This window comes from Silurus meridionalis, chromosome 11, assembly GCF_014805685.1.
Source record: "Silurus meridionalis isolate SWU-2019-XX chromosome 11, ASM1480568v1, whole genome shotgun sequence".
Lineage (NCBI taxonomy): Eukaryota > Metazoa > Chordata > Actinopteri > Siluriformes > Siluridae > Silurus > Silurus meridionalis.
The window spans coordinates 7129075-7156363 of NC_060894.1; the positions used below are offsets into that span (position 1 = coordinate 7129075).

Genomic DNA, 27289 nt, shown 5'->3' on the forward strand with positions numbered 1-27289 from the left:
CTTCGATAGATCATTCGCTCGAGCTCTCGGAGCTGAATTACACCTTTATCCCTGCTGCAGGAAATGCACATGCAAAACCACCGGATTTAATGCAGTTTGGATATAAAAAAGAAAGAAAAAAACACAAGGATTAACTAACACGAGTTTTTCTTATTTTAAACAGCGTTGTAGTTTTATATAAAGAGAAAAGAACCAGATTTAGCACATTAAGCGACACAGTCGGAAGAAATGCGCTTATAAAGTCTTTCTGTTTTTCTGATGTTTCAGTCCACCATTTAGAAGAAAAAAAAGGGAGACATTAAACTCAAGTGGAACTGGGTGAGATTTGTGTGTGAAGATGAACACCGTTAGAGGACACGTGTGAAAGCAGGCATACCTGCGCCGTTCACCTTGTGAGCAGGAGGATTAGAGCAGCTGAAGGGGTGAGTGTTTACACCCGGATTAACTCTCTATCAACTCCTTTCTAGTTTGGATTCAACTCAGATTTGCTTTTGTTTGTTTGTTGTTTTTTTTTTCCCAACTTTTTTTTTTCATGTTTTCAGGTTGTTTCTGACATAGGTGACTTAAAGGTGCAGTAGTCATTCAAATATTTCCTGGATTATATTTATACTATACTATGTAACATGATCTAAATAACCACAATATTAAGGGAAAATATCCATAAATTAACTCCTGGTCTTAAAGTTTATAAAAGCAATGAGTTCCGGTCCGGAATGCTTGTTTTAGTTTGGATGCGCCCCCTGTCGGTCATTTTATAGACTGATTTTCTGTATGGATATATTGCTACATTTAATGTAGACTTGGAATTTCTTGACTACAAGCAAAACATAAATCATCGCTTCCTTTTTGGTTAAGCTTACATACTAATTTATACATTTTTACATTTATATCTGTAATCTATTTATTTCTGTAAAGCTGCTTTGGGACATCAGTTGCCAAAATGTGCTATACATATACAATTGAATCAATTAACATTGGAGTTCTCACTAATGTTAAATGGGCAGATTGTTTCGAACACCTCTTTTGACATAAGTAAAAAAGAGCAGTTGTTGCTCTGACATCGCTAAAACCTTGGCAAATTTTTCCTTAAAGATACCTTTACAAAGCAGCATAAAATCAGAGAGCATAGCTTTGTGAACATGGGTAGGGGAATCATTACCCAAGATCATTAGAGTTCTTGGGAAAAAAAAGACCAATTTGAATAATCACTTTTATTATTTAACTGTTAGTGACCAGAAACAGTGTTGTTTTTACCCCAGTGCTTATTTCAACACTTTATACTAACATCACAGACGCTAAACAGAGGCAATCTACTAATTGTAATCATCTTAAATTTGATGTATTTACTGTTTTTTTCCCCATTTTGTTGGTTGAATAATCAAGCAAATGATGAAATAAAAAAAATGATTTAAGACTTTTTTTAAATGCTTAATTTCCCTGATGAACTGCCTTCAGATACATAATTCACATAAAAGTCTGTGATGAGTGCACACCTCACCTACTTTCATTAGGCAAATGCTGACTGATTAAACAGGGATGTGTATTATACAGTGCTGTATGTGTGAGATGCTCGAGAAGAAAATGAGATATAAAGCAGGTCAATCGAGAGATTCTAAGCACTTTTGTACATCACTCTGGACAAGGGTGTCTGCTAAATGCTATAAATGTAGATATAGTTAATTCTGTGAATGTGAGAATCTGGAGAAAATGAAGGCAATATTATTTATTATTATTTCAGCAAATTTGATATATATATATATACACAATTATTTTAAATTTTTTAATATATATTTTTTAATGATATTTTAGCTTTTTTTTTTAGTTAGTTTCCTTTACTGAAAGTCATTTGTCTTTTCCTGTCCATTCTGCTTTGCTACACTGTGGCATTATCCATTTATCGCTTTCATTATATAAAAGTACACTGGCCGACATCTATGATGCCTGTATTTGACTTGCAATATATATCACTTAGAGTATTTGAGCTATAAAGAGCTGTTTCCCTCACTGGGTTCTCCATTTCATTCTAAAGTTACAACTGATTAAGTGGCTTTTTTTAGCAGTATCTACATGGCTATAATTTTTTAGATAGCTCATTTGCATATTTCAGGCTATTGGGATGTCAAGATTACAAATAGAATAATACCAATTTTCCTATGCTGTTTACTTTTTAACAGCAAAGTAGATCACAAAGAATAATGTGGCTGGACTGTAAAAATATATATTTGCTGTTGTGTTTCCTACAGTATATTCTTTATTATATTACATACTAAGAGAGCTATTTTTAATAAACTGGCTTTCAGACATTTGTTGTGGGAAATGTTGCATTGATGCCTCAGGAAGTTTCCCATTGAGCATGAAAAAAAGTGTGTTGTGTAAAAGTCGGGACTTTCTGATGGAAGGATGTGAGACCTCTTTATCAGCCACCTTTCAAAGCTCAGACACAGGCGGCTGTCTGAATAATAAGCAATTAGGGGGTTTTCTCACCCGGGTGCTCACAGGATCATAATTACACGGTGGACAATACTGCAAAAACATGATACTTGAAGACTCCCTGTTCTAGATGTAATTTACACACAAACATGAACAGAGAAAGCAGTTGAAAATGAGCCGTTTGCATAAACCTGACACTTTTACATGTAAATACTGAAGTAGCTTAATGTGCGTTGTCATGAATCAAAAAGAAAAGCCAGAAAACCACATTCTAAATATCAATTATGTGTTGTTTAAACAATTTCCTATAGTCCCACCTTTTGATTAAATGCATACCAAGTGGTTCAGAGAGCAGACATACTGATGCTGTTTTGATACATCTCTACAAAATATCAAAAGGTAAACAGGAGCTGAGGTTGTAATTGCTAGCTCACAAAAAAAAAAAAACGTCTGCCAGTGTGGGAGGTCTTTTCTTTCTTGCCCTCGTGAAGCAGGTGGGTTTGCTAAATGTCATAACAAAGGATTAGGTGAACAGTATACCGTGTTTACGATGCATAGTTTGGCTGGGGATTAGACCACCAGAGAGCATGACACTGTATAGACCCTCGCATTGACAGGGTGAGTTTGGGGTGTGGGCTGATGGGGGTGGGGTGGGGGGTGTTTACAGCAATCTCTAAGACACACAGCATCAATTATGGGTTGTCAAAACATACCTTTTGTTGACGAGGATTTGATCATTGACCCCGGCAGATTTGCTTGACGACTCTCTTCCCAGCAACTTCTCAGGCTTCCTACGTGCACCATGACAAGGCTTTTCTGTCGGCTGTCCTTTATCTAACTACAGCATTGTAACCGGATCGCATCGTTCCCCCAAGTCAATTCATTCCTGAAGTTTCGAAGACTTTCTAATAGAACATGCCTCTGAGAAAAGTTAGTGGAAAAGACAAGGAAAATAACTTTTATTATAATATTCTTATATTTTAATCTCATAGATAGATAGATAGATAGATAGATAGATAGATAGATAGATAGATAGATAGATAGATAGATAGATAGGGGTGTGTGTGTATATATATATATATATATATATATATATATATATATATATATATATATATATGTGCATATGTGTGTGTGGATGTGTACATTCTTACTGAAAGCTTAATAATGTACATTTTGATCTTTATCATTGAATCAGTCAATAATTTTGAACACTAAAATTATGTGGTGCATCAACTATAAGTTGTTCCTATCGAAACAGTACCACGTTAGAAGAAGCTGATTGATATAAACCTATAATCATTTATGAGCACAGGAATAGAAAGCGCATCTATTATTTAAAGTCGTAGTGCTGATATTAATTAATGGTCTTAATAAATGGCCCAGTCTTGGCTTCCACTGGTTTGATAAGAAGAGCACAGTTTTTAGAATGTACCAGAACTAGCATTGCAGATATGCTCGTCATATTCAGAGGGTACATTGAGATGAAACGTCTGCTATTTTAAGGATTTAGTTTTTTCCAGTCTACGCCATGCATCCAGTCTCCTACACAACCACGTAGACGACTTCTCGTAACCCCAGGATGCAGCAACCAATTCCTGCTCTTCATCCTCTTGACCTGGTGTAGTCCTAAAGAAGCCACTGATCATATAAATGGAAAGGACATAAGTGTCTCATCCTGGACTAGTGCCAAGTCTCGAATTTCAGTGTCTGTTTCTAGCATTTTCAAAAGATCCTATTTCCTGGTGAGACACTGGTGGTCTATCGTCTGTCGTCATCCTTGTGATATCGGTTGACCCTTGTTGAACCCCGGTGTGTCCTGCAGAAAGCCAGAGTAGCCTTTCTAGCCCTCGGTCATTAGCCAGATTGTAGAGATCTGTCCCAAGAGCTTGTAGCTTCCCGTCAGGACCAAACAATGAGTCGCTTTTCTGAGCCAGGTTGATGATTAGACGTGCAGAAAGTTTTCATGAAAGGTTCACAGTGTCAACATGTCAAAGCATGAAGCAGTTTAAGCAACTTTCTGTCAGCTTTTCACTTTATCTTTTATCGTGCTCTTTCAAAATACAGAAATACCCAAATCACCCTTATCTCTATGTAAAAGATTCCTCTGTAGTACTTGGCATCTTCCTACATAGATATGAGACAGCTTGTATTATGCTGCCTTTTTTTCTCTGTCTATTAGCATTTTCTTCATTCTTTCTCTTATTGTCTGCCTAGAAGTTTGTTTAACAGCACAATGGCTACAACCACGGTCACATTTACCTCTTATGGTTATTCATCTCTGTTTCTAAGCTCATGGAAGCTCCACCATATAGCGCTTGTTCAAGAAGCTGTAGTGATACATCTCGACACCTGCTTGATTCTCGTTAGATAAAAGCACCTTCGCGATGAATAAATGTAAACAGACACTTCTTTCAGAGAGAGGGTTGAGATATAGTAGCACAGCTGACCTGTCTGAAAACGCACGCATAAAGAGGCTCTGAAAACGGATCTGCCTAAAACAGTGGCTGAAATGCTGCTGCTTTTGTGAAATTGTAAAAGCGCTGAGAGGCCAGTGTCATGGAAACGAGCTGCAACAGCCAACCATACACAAGCGCAGAGAGCACGCACAGCTGCTGAGAGCACACACACAAACACACACACAAACAATGGTGAGTTTGGAAAAATGCTTTATTTTTTAATAGTGGTGATTTAAATTTTCCTTTTATTTTTTCCAGTTTTGTCCAAATGAAAGTCCTTGAATCCTTGAAAGTTCTTAACCCCTACTTTTTAATAATCTTTTCCAACCCTGGTGACAGTTACATGATATAATTGGAGACTCTTTCCATAAATAACTCTCGCCCCCCCCAACTATGCATGTCTCTGGATAAGATGTTAATATTGAAAGAATAATTTGTTAAAGCAACTGTGTTTTTATAAATCAACAACTTCTGACCAATCAGATTTGAGAATTCAGGAGCTCTCTGGTAAAATATAAATTGTTCATGTCTCGATTGTTATCCAACATGGACACCTCTACAGCATAACTCAATTCTGCTTTGTTTACTGTTTAGCATCTGTGTTGATTTAATGGAGGTTGTCACTCAGGGTTGTAGAGACCTTCTTGATAGGAATTCTGAGTTGTCAGAGTGTTTTCTTTGGTCTTTCATAGTTTGGGGGGGATCGGAAAATTCTGACTGGTTTTCAGCAAAAGTTTTAACGTGATTCTCCACACCAAAAACACTTCTGTAGTATAGAATCCCTAAGGAAAGGGTCTTAAGGAAAGATGATTAAGACCTAGTACACACCTGAATGTTCTTACCCAATGCAAATTGTTCCCATCTAACTAACAAATCAGCTCATGTGTTTTTTCAAGGCAGATGGTCAACATTATCTCACCCAGACGGGGCCATTTGTTCTCAAGGTGCGAGGCCAGAACAGGAAGTCATGCCGTAGAGCGATAGCAGCACAAAAGCAGGGGCTTCTTTTGTTCACATCAATCATGAAAATGACCGCACATACACACACACACACACACACACACACACACCTTCTATTTTCTGCTAAGAGGTTGTGAGAGTTATTGAGGTTATTGGTGGTTTCTAAACATAGTTCACTTTTCACTGGGATGATGAGCCCTTTTAATTAAAATAATTCTTCTTTATTAAATCTTTAGGAAGCAATCATGATCAAGATATTCTATTACCAGGAGAGTTTCCCAAAGATCATTTAGGGTATGTTTACATGCACACAGAAATAATAACCTAGCCATATTCAAACCAAGTAAAGCATAATTACAGCAATTTTTGCAGTCGTTTATGTAACCGGGCATGTCTAGGGTAGAGGCTAATAAATGTGCATGCAAATATACAGTCTTCACCTAACATATGGTTCCGACATGATAACATGATAAAAGTTTGCTGTTTTGTTTGGTGTTCTCCTATGGTGTTTTTCAGCTGGATATTCCTCAATGAATAAAAGTAATGTCAGAAAAACCTAGAAGTATTTAACATGTTAGCTTCCTGTAGTCTGGTGAAACTTTAACCACATGTAAACACATGAGCTCGGGGTCATGCGATAACAATTGAGAGCCAAGCTAAACGGAAGTCACCGATATTTACATATAGCACCGTATTCACGTGTGAATTCCGACTCACGCAAGCCTTACCAACCCCATCATCAGGTTTTGTCTGGAACGTGCAGATTACTGGTAGTGCAAGCTGACCTGGTGTTATGCATGCTATCATTATTTCCGGATATCCGATGTATTGTCATGTCGGCTACCCAGATAAAGCCATCTTTCGAACCGTGTGGCTAATTTGGTACTCCATGAAGCCTATTTATTAAATATTTGAGCAGCAGATGGTGATTGATATCATGTTATGTGCTGAGTCACACCTGAGGGGGAAAAAATATTCAGCTATTTAAAACCTCAGGTGCTCTTATGACTCATTAACATTCAAATCTCATCAACTACACAGGCCAGTTCATTATTCTATTATTAACATGTCTTCTAATCACACTCCAAGCTAGTTTCTGCTTTCATTTCAATTCATGCTGGTGCATTTTCATAAAGTTTTAGATGTCAAAAGTAAGAATCGAGTTGAATGCATTTGGATTTTCTCTTACAGCGCATATAGTGTGATCGTGAAACTGTAGGAAAGTCCTTAAATACACCAAATTTGCATCAGCGTGAACGAAGCGCATACAGTGTAGAAAGGAAGTCATTAAAATAAATACATGCATATTCATTATGCGGAAAATCATTCCTTTCTGATGCATCAAATGTGTCGCTAATAAATATTTAAGTGGTGAAGGATGTGGGAGCCAAAGGCACCAGTGTTAAAACTTTTTTCCAGCCAATATGAAGTTCCCAAGACAACAGAGATTTCAGCTGCGACAAGATGAATAATTAATCATTCTCCAAAGATGTCAAGCAGAAGTTAACTCATCAGACTGTCTGTGCTGTATTATTATTATTTAAACAAAAGCACTATTTAGACTGAGACATATTTACAGACACAGCTATGCAAAAGTGCATAGAATGGAGCAGAGCATGTAAAGGGTCAGAGGTCATCATAAAGTAAGCAAATGTTTGTTACTATCAAGCAAAACTACAATATATGCGTAAGTGCATTTAAGTGTATGACTCACAGTTAGCTAAAATTTTCAGAGAGTCATCCATGTTTTGTCTTTTGACATTTAAGTTCAGGGTTACTTCTGAGTTATGATGAATGTTTTGTATGTAGCAATATTAATGTATAAGTGTGTGTTTATCAGAAAGAGTTTCAGGGGTGTTATTTCTCCAAAGACCTCTGGAAGGACCCCGTATCTTTAGCACATGTATGAAGTGTTCTTTAGGGTTACATGGTTAATCAAGGTTTCCCCATAAATATAAACCTTACTGACAGGTACATTTTCAATTGAAGGGTTAGAATCTTAAAGGATTCCCCAAAAAGGCACAACCAAGGAATCCTTTTTAAAGGTTTGAAATCATTTTAGACTTGCACATAGTCCAGTAACTACAGCATCATGATCTTAGTGCACTGCTGATCAGGACACTGAGACTCTAATGACAGCTCTGGATCTCACAGACCTTTAATCTGGCCTAATGACAGGAAGTGACTAAGTGAGACCTTCACACTGGCTGCCCGTGTGTGCGTGTGTGTGTGTGTATGTATGTGTGTGAGCGAGCGAGAGTGTATTTACCATGCTAATGGGTGCCTGCTGTGACCTCCTGTCAGCACGAGAAGGCATCAATGGATGATGAGGTCATCAATACGAGACACAGCCAATGATCACTGCTTAATTACCACAATTTACCCTTTTCTCCAAGAACCTCCTCAAATGAGTGCAACATCTGCTGCTTACATCACAGAGATGCATCTGGTCACATTTTATGGAAGGACGGGACTAATATCAAGCACTTCCGTAGGGTTTGCAGAGTAATAAGTGATTAAACACTTCAAACTGGTTTACTGCCTGGACTTTTTTTTTATTAAATCGAAAACTTATAATAGCAATAATTTTGCAAGTCTAGAATGAGGTCATCACATACTTGCATCAAGTTTTTCCTGGATCTGGAGGAGAGGTTTGTGAGCAATTAACAGTCAAAATATGAGCAAAGAGCCTCTGTTGTGCAAGATTCTCAACCCTCAGTTACTTTGCTTAGTTGGGTTGTGTGCTCATATATAAGATGTTCTGGCTGAAAATTCTGGGCCGTGTTCCAGAACTGTTTTGTACACACCCTTGTCGACTTCCTTTCACCTTTTCCTCTCAGGGAATCCCCGTCTGCATCATTGTCTCGAGCAAAGCTGTTAGATGAGCCATTGGAAAGTTAAGGTTAAATTATTGACCTCAAGAGCAGATTTTACCCAGAAGCCATTGTAATTGAATGCAGTTTATCTGTTATGGTAGATAAATGCAAATGGGATCGAAATAATTGAAGCCACTATTTATAATAGTGATTAGCATGCTGACTAAAGTGTCTGGTCAGAATCGGCAGGAGATTTGTACGCACTTGTCATGTGTCGGTTTAATTGATTTAAATGACCCCAAAATGCAATTATTGGCATGAAAGTAATTTGAGTACAAAATGTCTGACAGGAATAACAGCAAAGCATTTTACTGCCAATTTTATTTTAACTGGTGTTTTTGTTGTTCTTTTTTTTTATATAATCCGAGCACTAGGAAAATGGCAATCATTATATCTTTATGTTGAAATCCACACTTATTATTCGATTGTATTCGGATCATCAAACAGCGAAAGAAATTTTAGGACTGATTTTTTCACTTATCATTGGTTTTCATGCTCACGTCTCACTCGTAGGTGTCACCTCGCAATCTTCATCATGTCCGCTGCTATTTATACAGTAACGTGCATTGATGAACTGACCTCCACCAGCCAACATTAAACTTTCATGCTGTCTTTGCCAATGTCATCTAACTGAAGTCATTTACAGATCGGTGTTCGGTGCATCCTTAATGGCTAATTTATCAAGCTTAATGGGTTTACACTGTTTTTACACCAGGTTAAATAGGACGTATGAGAATCAGATTCCTTTTGGCTGTAATTACATTTTTTATTCATCAGTTAGTGTATGAACTAAATATGAAACTGAATATTTTTTATTCCATAATCATGAAGTATTGTTTAAAAAAAACCCACATTTGCTTAAGTTTGCAACCGCATGGTTTCAGATGGAAAAGGGCTACTTCTGTTTTTCAGTGTATCTTAAAAATTTTTTTCTTTTTAATATGTTAACATGCATCCTACAGCAAGACAGCAAAAAAGAAAACTGTGGTATTAAAAATAGGTTACTGAATGAATGAGTGATATTTTATTTTTTATATTTATTTAATTGTTTTCAAAATATTAATTAATAGCTATATATAAGGATTATATTTGTTTCATTCTCTAAAGGTTTTTTATGTTGACAATTTAATTAAATATCAAACTCCACACATTAAATGTATACCCAATCATTCTCAATTTGTTCCTAACTGGATACAGTATATGTGATGATCAGGGAGTTTTGATATGAGAGTAAAAAGAAATGGTTTTAAAGATTTGAACCATAGAGGTCTTATAGGACAGTAAGTATCTGTCTTTAAACTTAGGAAAAATATAGATCATTTGTTTTTAATTGTTTGATCATTTACATCTTCAATGTTCTTAAATCTGATCAGAACGTTCTAGTTTATTGGGACATCCATTACTCAGCGCTAGTAAATACTATAAGTGTGTTTATCTGCAGGATTCCCGGCACCCAGTGGGATGTGAGCAGATCGGTGTTGGGCCGAGTGTGAAGGAGCATGGTAAAACACCAACCCTTACAGGTCTACGAGAGACAGCTGTGTTTGTCCTGTCTGACCGGGATATACGGGTGCCGCTGGAAACGCTACCAGCGCTCCCACGATGACAGCTCCAAGGTAGGCCGCACCTTTATCGCTTTATATGCTCGTGTTTCATCAATCATCGTATTACATGCAGATAAGCTTGTCTGATGTGGAGACAATCACCCATGCTCTTCTGATCTGCATCTTGTAACACCTGGAGTAGCTTTGATGGTGCAAATTAAAGAGCCTCTGTAGACCTCAAATAAAATGTTATATAAGGCATGATTCGAATATTATTATGGTACCAATACACTGATGCTTGGACCGTATGGTGGAATTTTGTGTACTGAAAAAGGTTTTCCTGAATCATGGACGTTTGCTGGAGCACTTCCTCTTCCGTGTGTGACGGTCAAGAGAAACCCAAGCCAAGGTTTCAGGTTCTCCCAAAGGGCGCGCTGTAGGTCATTCGTGTCTGTATACAATGCATACAGGAGAGTGCCTGGTTAGGTTTTCCACCCTCTTCGCTCTGGACTGGTAATACAAGTGCGGGTACCAATAATAATAATCAGGCCGAGAGGGTTTTTAGAGGTCTTGGTTAGTAGGCAATGGTGGTTTTAAGAGGTCTCTAGTTAGTAGGCAATCATGTGGATTTGTTAAAAAAAGAAAAAGTGGTTGTTAAACTTATGTCTGTATTCATTCAAAATGGTTTAATCCTTTATGTGGGTGCAGCTGGTGATAATACAGCAAGCACACTGGTTCAGAAAGAGTTAAGTGTGATGGTCTCTGCCTGCTTAAAACGGAACTGGATTGAGAAAGTGAATCAACTCAGGATGTGAGTCAAACATGCCTGTTTTTTTTTGGGCATGGTTGTTTGTTTATTCTTTTATAAATGTGTGCTGTTTTTCATGATCTTTGTCTGGAAAGCAAGTGCCTCATCAACATAATCAGTCTGGCTCCATCTGATAGAGGAGCTTTAATGGCTTGGACTTCAGCCACTTGTAATACATTTACATTTTGATTCATTTGATTATTTAAAGTGACAATTTAGCACAGTTACAATTCAAGGATGTGACTGATGTTTGAGGGTGTAAATCACAGCTCCTGGGGCTTAAACTGTCAACATTCTGGTCACTATTACAGACATTAACACCTTCCAATGTGTGAAGAATAAAACACTAGGGGACATGCTGTTAGAGGTTTGTGCAAATGTTTTATACAGTAGTATAAACCCCCAAAACCTGATGCAGTAGTTTGGAACAGAGCAGCAATGCAGCAGTTTGTTAATATACTAAAATGAAATAAAATTGTCATTGTGTGCTTCTTTTTTTAAATCCCTGTGTCTGTTTCTAAACAAAAGCTCATGCGGGTGAATGCAAATTAGGCTGTTTACGGAATGTGTTCAGTGGGCAAAACAGTGAACTGCTGATCACAGGGGAAACGTGAACAGATACAGCGACGTTACACATTTACACATGCAGCTGAGTCTGCTCCGTGTCAAGCTGATTGCAGCATTCCTTCTTGTTGTAATTTGCTGCCTATTAAATGTCAATGTTTATACCCCAGTGTACAGAAATCTCAATTCTGATTGGTCAATGGATTGTCATTTTCTAGAATAGCAGCTCTGGTTGTAGCGCGGCCGCAAATCATGTTTGTGTTAATGCAATATACTTACTATATTGGTTCTATAGTAACAACAAAGGTTTCTTTAAGAAGTTTATTTGGATTTACTTTTAATAATTTTTAAAGTAAGCAGCTGTTGATGGAGCTAATTTTTATATCTGGGGGGGAAAAAAAATTACATTTAAGCCATAACATAGCAAAAATATACCAGTCTGAACATTTGAGTGTTCTACTGTGAATAAAATGTGGGTTAATGGGATTTGCAAGTCATTTCATTCTGTTTTATTCATCTTTTAAGCAGCATTCCAACTTTTTTGGAATTGGGATTGTACAATCTAACTGTCAAAGAATCTGAATTTGTTTAATCTTATTCTTTTTCCAGCATTAGAATAATACATACAATAGATTGCAAATGTTTGCATGCTTTCTGTAACACCATCAAATTTTCTCTTTAGGTATTGAGAAGTTTGTGTGTTTTGTTCTCCTACTTGGTAACAATTGGTGGTCCTAATTGTCCTGATTGAAGAGAGTTCACGTGAGGTTTAGGAGAAGCTGATTAGATTGCCAGATTAGCCCAAGTAAGATCTGTGCAACACATGATTCAGGCAGTGAGGTCTGGGATGTGTTGCAGGCTTGACACCCCGTAACGTCCCACACAAAAGTAGATGCGGTATAAACGTCAAGCTGCGCCTCCACTAAAGTGAGTTTGTTTTGCGTTGTTAGGGCAATGACCTTATTTAAACTTTCCACATGGCCTTTTTATGGTTTGGGAGATTTGTCCTTCAGTTTATGAGCCGTCTGGAACTCGTCCTGAGTCGATTGTCCAGACGTGGATTAGGAGAGTGTCAGACTTTATTCAGCTCATTTTGCTTTCACACTTAAGTGAATTATCATTGATCCTCTTACATAATTCTATTTATAAGAGCACTGATTATGCATCAGCAGCTCTGAAACACTTCATGCTCTTCATCCTCCTTGTGTGATATCTAGAAATTAAACATTAGGCTCTTATTAAAAAAATCATAGAAATATGTTAAAAAAAAAAAAAAACTGGGATACAAGATTTTGGTGCAGTGATGATTATAGAGTGAAGAAAAAGTGCTGCTTCTTCTTCTTTTGGCTGCTTCCGTTGGGGTTCTCCAAAGTTCTCTCATCTGTCTCCATACTACTCTGTCCTCTACTTCTGCCTCTTTTAAACCAACTACCTGCATGTTTTTCCTCACCACATCCATAAACCTCCTTCTTGGCCTTTCTCTTTTCCTTTTTCCTTGTGTGTTTATTCTTAACATTCTTCTACTGATATACCCCATGTTCCTCCTCTGCACATGTCCAAACTACCTCAATCGCGCCACCCTCACATTCTCCAAAATGTCCTACATGCACTGTTCCTCTAATAAACTAATTTGTAATCCTGTTCATCGTTGTCACTCCCAACAAATCTCAATATCTTCAGCTCTGCTACCTCCAGCTTCACCTCCTGTCTTTTACACAGTGCCACTGTCTCTGAACCATACATCGCAAGTCTCACCACAGTCCTATAAACTTTCCCTTTCACTCTTGCAGATACCCTTCTATCACAAATCACTCCTGCCACTCTTTTCCAACTACTCCACCCTACCTGCACTCTTTTCTTCACTTCTCTAACACACTTTCCATTGCTTTGCACTGTTGACCACAGGTTAATGAACTCCTCCACCTTCACCACCTCTCACTTCCTCCTTACTAATCCTATTTACTTCCTGCTTCACTACTCTCCACATCATCCTACCTTCTCTCTCTCTTTCTCTCACTGCACTTTCCAGCTCGGTCCCTCTGCCTGAGCAATCAGTATAAATCCTCTTCTCCTTCCTTATTGTCCAAATTCTCATACAGCTCCTTATATGCCTTTTCCTTAGCTTTTGCCACAGCCCTCTTCACCTGCTGCTGCATCTTCTTGTACTCCTGCCTACTTTTCTCATCACTCTGTTGATCCCAATTCTGTTTCACCAACCTCTTTCTCCTTATGCTCTCCTGCACTTCCTCATTCCACCACCACGTCTCTTTGTCTTCCTTTCTCTTTTCAGATGTCACACCAAGTACCTTTCTAGCTGTCACCCTTATCACCTCTGCATTAGTTGCCCAAACATCCAGCACCTCTTCACCACCACCGAGCCCCTGTCTGACCTCTTCCCTGAATTTTACACTACAGTCTTTGATTTGATTTGGCACTGGATGCCCTTCCTAACGCAACCCTCCCTATTTGTTAGTGCTAGTCAGAATAGAGTAAATTATTGCTGGATGTATGTATGACTCTGCTTAAATTTTTATTATAAATAAGTTGCTTGGCAAAAATGGCAAGTATACTTTGTAGCTTGATCAGTAGCTTTATGTCTGACAAGATACAATGTTCATCTTGATTTCCATTTATGATTACTGAACTTTGAATTTCACTTTTATGTGAATCACAGTGAGGAGGACATTTCCAGTGTGATTTCATAAACTTTGATTGAACCTTTTGGGTTTTAAGGTTACTGTCACGTTATTAATATGCATTTTTGCTGAGAACATTATAGAAATCGAACCTAGGTCTGGAAAAATATAGTGTATGAAATGAGCCACTTATTAAGAGTTTTATATATGCTGTTTTTTAAACGTTACCTTACCCCCTGTGGTAACGCAGCCTCAATAATGCACATCAGATTTCATATGTTATGGTACATTTCATATACTGAACACAGCAGGCATTTTTACATTGGAAAATTCTCAAAGTTCTGGAATAAAATCAAGAACAATATAAGAAGAATATGCAAATGCAAGTGTTATTTATTTGTCACAAATTCCCTGATTTTTGTTAAAACCATTCTATGATTTCTATGACAATTTTTTTTTTCTTGCATGTGTAAGTGTGTGTAGTGTGTAACTAGATCCGTCACTCAGATTTCTACTTTGTGGACTAGCACATGAGGAAAAAAGTATAAAATCAGGATAAAGGGATATTAAGTTGTCGCTTATGGTTCCAGACATCTGGACTAAATCGTTAGGTCTGTTCCCCATCACGGGTTTAACAGGTCTTGCAAGTTCTTTGTTGTAAGTCATTTGAAAGTTCGCCATACAGATAGATTGCCCTTTCTCATCTCCTGTGTGTTGATTATATTACATCCGCTGATCTGGGGCTGTGGTTCCCCGGCAGGTTAACCTACACCCTGAAGCTCCGTCCCTCCGTCTCCCACAGTGATCTAGTGTGAATCTTGTGCTTTTCTCAACCACTTGAAGGTTACCACCTGCGGCGTGTTATTTTTCTCAAGTCGTTTGCGCTTTACTGCCCGCCACTGAGGTTTCTATGGAGAAGGAATTTAATTAAGTGGTGATCTGTCATTTTTGTTATTTCTTCACTAAACTTTAAGGACATCTTCAAAGGTTCAAGATTTAGGCCCAGGTCTTAAATCCACTTAGGATCCCATCTTACTCATCCTTATATACACTTCCTGTCCAAGGGTTCCTTGATTTTTTAGAGTGCCTAAGTTTCATCATACTTATAAACACGGGTTCCTCCATATTTCACAGAATTCAGAATGAAACTTTTTCTAATGTTTTTCTGTTGTTTATTAAAACCAGTTTAGATCAGTTTCAACATCAACGATCACCAGATCAGTCATTGCTATGGTCTCCAAGGTAACCGGTTATGATGTGTTTACAACCACATCTGACTGAAGCTACATAAGTTCAAATCTAAATAAAAAAAAAAAAAAAAAAAGTGTATGTTTGTGTTTGAATAATATTTTGGGGGTATTTTTGGCATACAATTTGGCAACTGAGAAGAAGAATTACACATCTTTGCAGCTGAGCATCTCCATCAATGCTGCTAGCAAATTTGAAATAAACCTGCATATAGTGAAGTGAGTCTTTACACTGAATGCATGCTGTCATGTTGCAGTTTTATTCTTTTGCCATAAATGTTATAATGTTATTATACTATATGTCTAATCAAATATAAAATAAGGGTAAAATAGGAACAACTGCCTTCTTATGCTTCATAAGCGTTTACCCAAATCATTAACACACTGATGAAAAAAAATACAAATCATCTTGTGTTTCTTTTCTCTTTGATAGTGGGAATGCTCCTGGTTTCTCATCCTGTGCTCTTCATTTCTCCTCCTGCTCGTCTGGTCTTACTTTTGGTGGGAAGCTCACAATGACTACAATGAATTTAACTGGTAAGATGCTCAAGATATTAACCTTTGCTTTAAAAAAAAGTTTTTTTAATGTGTCAGAAAATAAAGCATGACTGATAGTTTTGTACTTTTCTTGGCCTGGCCTGTTCACGTATGTGACGTGTTGTAGCTGTGAAGGTCAATTAATGCAAACCAAGCATGTAATTAGTAATTGCGGTGGTTAGTCTCAGGTTGTGGTGTTTTTGAGGCCATCACACTGAGTCACTTCTCTCTCACAGGTTGTTGTATAACCGATCCGGAGAGTGGAGTGATGGCACCGTCCCCATTCTCACCACCACTCTCGTGGGATTCTCTTACACTGCATTTTTAATGGTGAGCATTTAACACACACTTTCTCTCACACACTTTTTATGCACTAGTGTCATTGTTTCATTGTATTTTATTGTAAGCACGCGTATCCTGATTAAAGCTGGGTAATAAGCTGATGTTCTGTAATTATAAATAGCATCAGTTATTTCCCTTATGACAATTTTCAGAGATTGTACAGTTTTTTTTTCTCTATATAAAAAAAGCAATTATCTTTCATTACTGAATTACAAAAGCTTCATTGAAGCTATCACATTTTCTACATAAAAAATGTATTGTTGAAAGATCTATGGTCAGGCTGTAAATTTAAAGAAAAATAAAGAGCATTTCACAGAAATTATAGTTATAGATACAGTAATAAATATGCATAAGGTAGAAGGGTAAAGGGTACAAAATATTTTATTTTATTTTTTCTAATTTATTTTTGGATATTTCAATGAGCACAGTTGGATTAATAATTAGGAAATGGAAGCTGCACCATACCACCCAGGCACTGCCAAGAAAAAAAAAACAGCAATCTAAAAAGAAGACTTGTGAGAGAAGTCACAGAGAGGTCAGCAATCACTTCATAGGAGTTTCAAAATTCAGTGGGTGGAATGTGGCATAATGTGCAGCAGTCAACCATATCAAGAGCACTGTAAACGCTGGCCTGTGTGGAGGTTTGGAAAGAAAGAAGCCATTATTAAAAAAAGTGCTGCCACCAGAAAGCACATTAACACTTTACATGCCTCACTGCACACCACCCCTACAGTGAATCATGGTGGTGGCAGCATCATGCTGTGGGGATGCTTCTTATCAGTAATCACCAGGCATCATGCAAAAGTTAAAATAAAAGGAAGAATGACTAGAAAAATTATAGTGAAATACTGCAAAAGAACCTGCCTCTGTCTAAAAAAAAAAAAAAACCTGAAGCTTGAGGGAGAAATTCAGCTTTCAGCAGGAAATTTGATCCTAAGCACAAGGCTAAAGCAACACTCAAGTGGCTCAAAATGCCCTACAGTGACCCAGTCCTGATATCAATTCTATTCAAAATCTTCTGCATTATTTGAAAATTGCAGTCTACAAGCATTACCTAATCAACCTGAAGCCTGGAGCAAATCTGCCAAAAAGAATAGGGCTAAAAACACTTGTGTTGCTGGTACATATGAACTCCACTGTTTTTGCAGCAAATGTTGACTCAAACTAATATTAACGGTATATATATATATATATATATATATATATATATATATATATATATATATATATATATATATATATATATATATATATATATATATATATATATATATACTAATAAAAATAAGATCTTTTACTTTTTATGTCATCTTACAATAATTTAATAGAGTTCCAAGATTTTAAAATAAAATATTGCCCTTAACTTCACTGCACTAAAGGGAATTCAGTAATGTAAAAATAATTGGTCTGTCAGAATAATAGACAATGACTATTTTTCCCACTAGCCACTGCACCTTAACGCACCATGTCACTTGTTTGATTTGCGTCCCTGTTTCATGTTCGCCAGTAATTATCCCTTGGGTTTAAACGCACCAAGCAAGAGAGCATCCTGTCCAAATTCAGGACTTATGATTGCACTGATGTTAACGGATATTTTATGTTTGGTTTTATATGTTCAGTATTGAGTCGTTCCGGTTTCCATGTTGTTAATAAATTAAATAGCTTGAAATAATTTTTTTAGACAATAAAATCAAAGTAATGACAAAAGTTATCGTGTTTAATGCAACGCTACGGTTTGTCAGTTTGGTAGCAAATGTATATACATTATTGTGACACATTTTGCATTGTACACATGTCTATCAGGATATGGCATTTTTGTTATGTAATACAAACTATACTTTTTTTTTTCTCTCTTGTCTGATCCGTTTTCAGCTATTAGGCCTTTGTCATATCGCACTGGGGCAGCAGCTTAACCTCTATTGGATTCATAAGGTAAACACAGTGGACCATGCATCCTGAATTTTTCCGTGTTCACAACAATAGATTTTTTATTTGTATTGATTTTAATACCTGCTTAAGATTTGCATTAATCAGGCCAGTAGTACTTTAGGGTGCTGATTCTTTTGTATATTGGTAACATTATTTAAAACATTGATATTGTCTCAGGATCTTAATAAAATCTTCAGAATATTCTTTAGCCACTGTTTTAATTTTGTAAGAGTATACTATTTGAAAATTGCAGAAATATTACAGCCCATCATACTTTGTGTTCACATTGAATTCAGTATGAGGGCTATCAAGAGGTCCCTGTTTTTGAGCTTCACTACAGAAGCTCTGTTCATTTGAAAAAATATACACATTGCAGATTGGTGTGCTGGCCGTCCTGCTCACTACCATCACAGGCGTGGTGTCCATCGATGATATATGGAGGGACGAATGGGACATCATCCTCATATCGCTACAGGTCAGAACACATTGGCTCACTCAGTACATTTTCATTAATGTACTACCTGTACAGATGTCATGCTCCATATTTTTCCACAGATTCAATGCCCAACTTGGTTCCCATGTTCAGTGTGGTTGGTTTTATGTTTCCATTCAGGCAACAGGACCTTTCCTGCACATTGGGGCAATGGCTGCCATGACTGCATTGGGGTGGATCGTCGCAGGCCAGGTTGTGCGTGGAGAAAGAACGAGTGAGTGTGCAAATGTAGTGGTTTGTGCAGTTGAACACTAAAATTACGCTTATACAATAATTACGTGTGTGTGTGTGTGTGTGAAGGATTTCAGATGCTGTTACTCCTGCTGTATGTGTGTGTTCTCCTGGCTCTCTATCTGACTCCTCTCACCATCTCCTCTCCCTGCATTATGGACCCATTGAACCTGAAGCCCCGGCCTGCCGTCTTTGGCCGGCGAGGAGCTCCAATGGTGATTAAACACAGATTTATTTACAACCCTATTTCCAGAAATGTTGGGACATTTTTTTTTTTATTAGAATAAAATGAAAACAAAAAACTTTCAAATCACATGAGCCAAAATTTTATTCACATTAGAACACAGATAACATAACAAATGTTTAAACTGAGAGATTTTACACTTTTCTGCACAAAATAAACTCGTTTATCGACAGTGGCTCCTGGAAGTTCTCCTGGGCCCATTTATTAATGTCAATGACACAATCAACTCGATGAGTGATGCAGTGTCATCTGAGGGCTTGAAGACCACGGGCATCCAACAAAGCTCTTTTGGCCTTGTCCTTTACGCACTAAGATTTCTCCAGTCTCTCAGAATCTTTTGATGGTGTTATGTACTGCAGATGATGAGATTTGCAAAACCTTTGCAATTAGACGATGAGGAACATTGTTTTAAAAGTATTCCACAATATTTTTACACACTCGTTTACAGATTGGGGAGCCTCTGCCTCTCTAAGACATCCCTTTTATAGCTAATAAGGTTACAGACCTGATGTCAGTTAACTTGATTAGTTGCTAGATGTTCTTCCAGCTGAATATTTTCAAAATTTCTGTTTTTTTTTTCAGCCATTTGTTGCCCCCGAGCCAACATTTTTGAGACCTGTAGCAGGCATCAAATTTAAAATGAGCTAATTTTGTGCATTAAAGTGTAAAATCTCTCCCTTTTAAACATTGAATAAGATATTGGCTTATGTGACTTGAAAGTCTTTTAGTTTTCATTTTATTCAAATTAAAAAAATGTCCCAACCTTTCTGGAATTCAGGTTGTATCTTTAATTTTATCTAGAAATCAGATGTATGTAAAGTCTTCGGTATATAAATGTGTGGACAGCAAATCATTTTGCGGTTGAAATGTAGTAATAATCTGATTCTATATGAAATTACAGTATATTAAAAAAAAATCTGATTGATTATTATTCTAATTGTTTTATATTATAAAATGTAATTAAAAAATTAATAAAATGGATATAAAAGATAAACAAAATAAATAAATGCATCTGACAAATGTAATAGTGTACATTAACGATTTTGTCTTTTTATATTCTTAACATTGCATTCTCGCTTTGTAGCTCGCTCCAGAAAACACCATCATGTCCTTCAACAAAGGCTTGCAGCAGAGAGTCAGCGGCTTTGAGGCTGACGTCACCATCAGGTACCTGTTCACTCACGATTCTCTTTACACCTTTACACCTAAGATTAAGAGAAAAAGAGCTTGAATCATCTAACCAATCAACTCGGCTGAGTCAGTGAATTCGGCTCAGAGTGTGATTACACCTCCTGCATTTTGGATTGGTCTGCTCCACATGGTTCCTGATTGTGACTCCTGCCACAGAGGCAATATCGAGCAGGTGCTGTGGAGCTCTCAAGAGGCTTGTTATTGACTCAGCTGATGAAGTGCAGTCTGTATTAGTAATCCCTATCACACACTCGGAGCTTTCTGAATTGCTCTGTGTATTGATGAGGGACTGCACTGAGTCAGACATTTTCTGTAGCGTGAGACATGTCCCCTTAGACCAAGAAACAAGCTCCTGAATGAGAGCTACACAGTTTCTGGATGAGTTCTTGGTCTGGCTTCTTGTTGTTCTGCAGGAATCATGATGTTTCAGAAAGCATGGAAGGCTGAAGCTGCATTTCAGAAATATGAGTATTTTCCTAATTGAAAAGGAAGATGAAAAATAGACAAAACAAGGTTTATTGTATTCGTGAAAAGGCTGCTTCAGTAAAAAAAATACTCTGTTAATAAACTGAAATTACAGTCTGTTGCTGTCATATCTGTACTCAGTGCAGATGGAGTGGCCTTCCTGATGCGTGATCGTACACTGCGCCGTACCACAGACGTGGCCCGGGTCTTTCCTCAGCGGCAGCATGAAGATGCCTCACTCTTCACCTGGCCAGAGATACGCTCTCTAAACGCTGGCCTGTGGTTTCTCAGGGTACACACACACACACTCGCACACACGCCCACACAAAGCAGGGTTAGCTTCCACTATGATCTCTTTATAATTAGGATTAGAACCATTAATTGTTTTAAAACTAATAATTGTTCTAATCAGCGCAGTTTTTGGTCCCTCAGGACGACCCATACTGGACATCCCAGTTAATGTCAGTAAAGGAACGAGGACGAGCAGCCAATCAGACGGTGTGTAGTCTGATGGAACTGCTGCGTCTGGCAGTGAAAACGAACCGCTCCGTGATGTTGAGCCTGCGCAGACCTCCACCTCAACACCCACGACACGAGCTCTGGATTGACGACACCCTCAAGGCAGTGCAGCGCTCAGGCATCCAGCCTGAACAGGTGACACGTGACTTTAATAATAATTATAATTCTTAGATACTTGCATACATGCATACATTTTATTAAAGAACACAGACATCTGATGTGTACAAAATAATTAAATACATTATGATGATATTTGGTTGACAATTATACAATAATAGATTATATTTAATTGTATAATTTAGTAATACATACCATTTAAGGCGTATTTACACATATGGTGGTCTTATTTAATTAAATTTTAGTTAGATATATTAGTGTTACGTCAACCTGATACCAAGCCTGATCGATGCTGTCTTAAGTATTTAATTATGTTTAATTAGAGAAAGCTTTTCAGAGCAAATCTCCAGTACTGCGGTTGAGTGTAACTGCTGGGCTTCATTTTGTGGAATTTTGGAAAAAACTATTGACGCTCATGTTTGTTGTACCACCATTAGAGCACGGTTTACTGTAAATGGCCAGGCCATTTTTATCTGAGAAAACACGAAGTCCCAGTCTGTTTTCCGTTTAAAACTGGAGGCACCTGCTGCATAGCATCAAGCAGAGATAATGCCGGTGCTTGTTTTGGACATGCTGCTGACACACACTTTTGGAATGTAGATGATGAGTTCATTTTAGTGTCAAGACGGTGGTGTGTGTCTAGCAGTGTGAGTCAGTGGTTAGAAGTGTGTGTGTGTGTGTGTGTGTGTGTGTGTGTGTGTGTGTGTGTGTGTGTGTGTGTGTGTGTGTGTGTGTAGGTGATGTGGGTCACAGACTGGTACAGAAAGGAGGTGCGATCCATTGTGCCTCTTCTGGAGCAACTGGAGGAGGAGAAGCTTTCTGCAGAGGAGCTTGAAGACCGGGGAATCCATACAGTGAGCTTGCACTATAGCCAAGTAACGCAACCACAAATCAGGTGCTTTTACAGAACTCTAACTCTCCATATCAGTGCTTAAAGATATGAAAGTATACACAATACCAGACAGACAGACAAGTGCATATAAATATATAAGTATATGTACAGCATGTAATAAATAAATATATATATATATATATATATATATATATATATATATATATATATATATATATATATTGATACATACATATAAATAAAATATTAGTAAAGTGCAGATGTATGTGAGGCACAGTATGTGTAGAGAAAGAGGGCTATATAAATGTACAATATGTACAGAAGTTATAAAAAGTGATTATAGTGTTTATTGGTGTAGTGTAATGTTCAGTAGGGTGATGGTGGATGTAAGTGTTCTTATGTGACTGAATGTGTTAAAGAGAGTAAAAAAAATTAATAAGCACATACACTATATTGCCAAAAGTTTGCAGAAACCCGTCATAAGTATGGTATTTACTTTTTGAATCAGCATTCCAAAGATGTTCAGTAGGTTGAGGTCAGAGCTCTATAGCAGCAGATCTTCCACTCCAACCCATGCAAATCATATCTTCATAGAGTTTGCTTTGTGCTCAGGGGCATTGTCATGCTGAGACAGGTTTGGGTCTCCTAGTTCAAGTGAAGGAAAATTTCATGCTTTTGCATTTAAAGACAACCGAAACAATTGTGTGCATTAAGCTTTGTGATAACAGTTTGGAAAAGAACCACATATGACTGGGAAAGTCAGGTGTCCCAATACTTTTGTCCATATAGTGCAAGTCTGTAGATGGAAGACTGCTAAATGTATTTACTTATTAGGTGTATTGCCTTGTTGCACTACCACCATGTAAACATTACTAATGCTTAATGACAGGATTTAGTGGTTTCATACTAGTACCTAGAATTCAGAAATGTATTTACTTTAGAGCAAGAAATACAAATGTTCATGTTCGTGGTGCAACGTCTCAGGAATCTGGTTTGTCTCATTTAGTGGAAGTTTGTAAGATCCTCAGTTGATGTTCATCTTACAATGTGCCTGAAGTTTAGACTTTCCAAAAATATCAATGTTTTATTTTATTTAATTTTTTTATAAACGTTCCTTGGATGGAAACATGTATAATGTTAGAATAAAAAAATGGTAACGGCCAATGGTACTGATGATCTCAAACAAATGCTTTCTTTTTTTATTATCATGTATTACGTGAAATAACCTGAATATTGGTCTTTCCATTTTACTAGTTAAAGTCTTTGTGATAACATTCTTTAAAAAAATTTTTGAACTAAATATTACTCTTACATGGCAAATCATAGAGCAAAAAAGGTCCAGTGATTAAATAATTGTAATTAAAAAGCTCTAACACAGAAATCTAAATCTGTACAATGGTAAAAGAAATAAATGTGTTGTAGATTATTTGATCATCCAATTATGGTTGACCAAAAAATAAATAAATGTATGCAATCTCCATGGTGATGCTTTCATGGACGCATGTGGCCACAGCTTATATAGCATTACTGATTATGAAATGAGGCAAGGAAATTTTTCTTTTATAGATGCCATAATGAGATTTACACGAGGGAAAGAAAAATTTTTTTAGTTACATGATGGTCATGATGGTGGCATTAGATTTGTTTTTGAAAGCTCTTGCATTTGAATACAATGGATCAAAAATATCTCAAATTTACATTGAGGAAAGTTTGAAATTGCAATTTGCATTGAAATTATTTCGTAATTCTGGCATGACATTGCAGCACAATAATGATAGCATGACCTTAACTTGCGTTAACGACCGCATAACGGACTATTCTATTCCTGTGCATTGGTATCGGTATGATATTGCACTGTATCACATTAATGACACGACATAGGGGCATGACATTGCAATTTAGTAAAGTTTTCTTTTCAGTACTGCAATGTATAGCAGCACATTTGACATTACAAGTTGACATTTGCATCACATTGACATTGGCGTTGGATTGCCTTCCACTGTATCGATCATTCCATGATATTATATTTCGGCTTTTTCGATTTCCCAAGAAATACTTACTGTATTCCGTAGTTTCATGATTCACACAGTGGACCCCACAGGGTTTCAGAAGCATACCCAGGGGGACAATGATAATAAAAAAACTCAATAAGAAGCCCCCTTTTATTTCTAATGTCTAATGTAATGACACCTTGTTATATGAGTGCAAATCTACTAGCTCTAAAAAACAGCTTAATAGCTTATTATTGTACACATTCAAATAATGAGCCTAATATTAAAATTGTTCATAAATGGATTAAGTGGGTGGGTGAGATATATTATGCAGCAAGTGACAATTTTGTCCTCAATGTTGACATGTTAGAAGCAGGAAAAATGGGCAAACGTAAAGATTTGCGTGAGTTTGACAAGGGCTAAATTGTGACTGCTAGACGACTGTGTCAGATCATCTCCAAAACTGCAGCTCTTGTGGGATGTTCCCAGTCTGCAGTGGTTCATATCTATCAAAAGTGTTCCAAGAAAGGAACAGTGGTGAACCGGCAACAGGGACATGGGTGGCTGAGGCTCATTGATGCAAGTGTAGAGCGAAGGCTGGCCAGTGTGGTCTGATTCAACAGAGGAGCTTCTGTAGCTCTAATTGCTGAAGAAGTTAATGCTGTTAACGTCTTTAAGCAAAAGGGGGACCAACACAATATTAGGCAGGTGGTCATAATTTAATGCCTGATTAGTGGCCATAAAGTTATGCCTGGTCGGTGTAAATCTTTTTACATTTAAAATTAAAGAGCCCCTTGGTCCAATAGTCCAGAACTTTAATTCTTTACATGCACAAATAAACTAGAAGACATATAGAGCATGATAGAAACAGTTTATTAAGTCATTGAGAATTATGGTCTGAAATGCTTGTTGTGTTTGTGTTTGGTGATGCCTCCTACACAATATGGGCTCCTCAGGCTGGAGTTTCACAGACCCAGGCACCCAACTTTCTTAATACACATTTAAATTATATTTCATTTATTCGAAGCTGTAAATTTGTACATCTGTGTGTTTCCATGTGTACAAGCAGACGCTTCAGAGGCAACAACATGAGCGTGAACGTGTACCCTGTGAACGAGCCGTGGCTTTACTCCGTCCTGTGGTGCAGTGGTGTTCAGTCGGTCTCGTCCGACGCGCCTCACATCCTCCGCAAAGTGCCTCAGCCCATCTGGTTAATGGTGAGCGATGGATCATTTTTCTAATCATCATCACAGTATTATTGGCTCTTTGGAATACCAATGCAAATGAGCCATTTCATCCTGAGCTATTACAGATGCTCCAGACAAGTGTAATGGGGCAATTTGTGACATTAATAGTTTAATAAACTGTTAACATTAACAGGTTAATAAATTGCAAGTCATACTATAATTTGTTAATGTAAGTTGGCTGCAATGTTTGGCTTTTATTTCTATTTCTGTCTCATCTTTGTCTCCTTGAACGATTTTTACAGTTAGATTGCCATCTAGTGGAGAACGGCATTAATAACTTGGTCTTTTTTCCCCTCCAGAGTCCAGATGAGTACTGCTTAATATGGATCATGGCTGATCTCATATCTGCAGCAGTCGTCATCGGAATGTTTATATTTCAGAGGTGAGTATATTTCTGAAATATGAATGGTACACGTTTTAATGACCTCTTCATTGCACCTACAGACACACCCACACATTTACTCACACATTAAGCTGTCTGTTTGCTCGCTGCTTCTGAACTGATGCCATTGTTCTTTTCATTCCTTCTGTTATTCTTTTTCTCTCTCCCCATTCCTGTCCTCCTTCTTCGCTGCATGCCTCTTCGCTGTACTGCTTTCTGCAAATATCTCAGCTATCACTTCTTCAGGTAAAGCAGGATTACACCAGCAGCTGGAAAGCTTTGCCTTAATCTGTAGCTTCTTTAGTTTCATCGCAATGTTTACTTTGTGTATATATTTTTTGTCATATTTGTACCGCTGCCCACTGCTCAACACAACCTCGGACCTCAAACTTTTTTTTTAATTTTATACTTTTTTTTTTTTTATTAGCCTGTGCTTATTTTTGCTTATAATTTGTCCATGAACTATTGCCTTTTAAGAGAACATTTATTTCCTTAACAAAACATGTAAAAAATAAAAAAATTATCAAAAGCTATGAATAAATGTGTATATAAAGATGAATGTAGTTATTGTTTTATTTTCTATTTAATTTTATTGATTTATATATTAAACCACAATTTATGCTTTTTTGTTGTTGTTGTTTTTTCACTTAAAGGTTTTACCATTTAACGCTTCATCCGGATGTGCTTTATATATAAAAGAGAAATATATTTAAATTCAGTAAAGCCTGTAGTTTTCAGAACAATATGTATGAAATGAAAAATGTCAAAACCAAACTAAAGGCTGAATAATAAGGCACAGAGGAAAAACACCAGTATTTAATATACCATATTAAATACAGTGTTGAAAACGAGAACTGCATATTTTGCAGGTGGAGGATTAGCAGGATGTGCAGCTACAACCCGGAGCAGATCATGCTCAGTGCTGTGGTGCGCAGATCCAGTCGAGACATCAACATCATGAAGGAGAAACTCATCTTCTCAGGTGAGAGACATGAACACACACCTGAATGAATAACAGACAAACACGAAAATGAACCAGACCCTAGGAATCATTTATTTTTAGATGGATTTGAAAGTGTAAAATAATTGTGTGTTTATTCATACTCGTTTCTCTGCTCTGTTTCATAACTTTTAAAAATCCTAACAATTATCACTTCTAACAACGATGCTCTTATGATGCTACTGTACTTCTGATACACCATTTTTTTCCTCATAACGCTTAAC

At 37.2% G+C, this 27289-nt stretch overlaps 2 protein-coding genes across 3 annotated transcripts in view; one reads left to right on the top strand and one right to left on the bottom strand.

Annotated features, from left to right (window-relative positions):
* gdpd5a (glycerophosphodiester phosphodiesterase domain containing 5a) overlaps window positions 1–27289 on the top strand; it is a 27995-nt gene continuing 706 nt past the window's right edge. Inside the window, exons 1-16 of one of the 2 annotated variants that reach the window (XM_046860985.1) lie at window positions 1–422; window positions 10167–10341; window positions 15958–16061; window positions 16298–16391; window positions 18276–18335; window positions 18709–18807; window positions 18946–19039; window positions 19126–19271; window positions 20385–20467; window positions 21098–21248; window positions 21389–21610; window positions 22330–22487; window positions 25506–25653; window positions 25983–26065; window positions 26297–26311; window positions 26935–27047. In XM_046860985.1, the coding sequence (XP_046716941.1) occupies window positions 10225–10341; window positions 15958–16061; window positions 16298–16391; window positions 18276–18335; window positions 18709–18807; window positions 18946–19039; window positions 19126–19271; window positions 20385–20467; window positions 21098–21248; window positions 21389–21610; window positions 22330–22487; window positions 25506–25653; window positions 25983–26065; window positions 26297–26311; window positions 26935–27047 (1687 nt within the window). In that variant the 5' untranslated portion in view covers window positions 1–422; window positions 10167–10224. The remainder of the gene's footprint in view (window positions 423–10166; window positions 10342–15957; window positions 16062–16297; window positions 16392–18275; window positions 18336–18708; window positions 18808–18945; window positions 19040–19125; window positions 19272–20384; window positions 20468–21097; window positions 21249–21388; window positions 21611–22329; window positions 22488–25505; window positions 25654–25982; window positions 26066–26296; window positions 26312–26934; window positions 27048–27289) is intronic. The other variant, XM_046860986.1, reaches the window with a different exon arrangement.
* The window catches only part of samsn1b (SAM domain, SH3 domain and nuclear localisation signals 1b), a 19029-nt gene continuing 18606 nt past the window's right edge, over window positions 26867–27289 (bottom strand). The window contains exon 14 of the transcript XR_006927307.1: window positions 26867–27068. The gene's annotated coding sequence lies outside the window, so the exon portion shown is untranslated. The remainder of the gene's footprint in view (window positions 27069–27289) is intronic.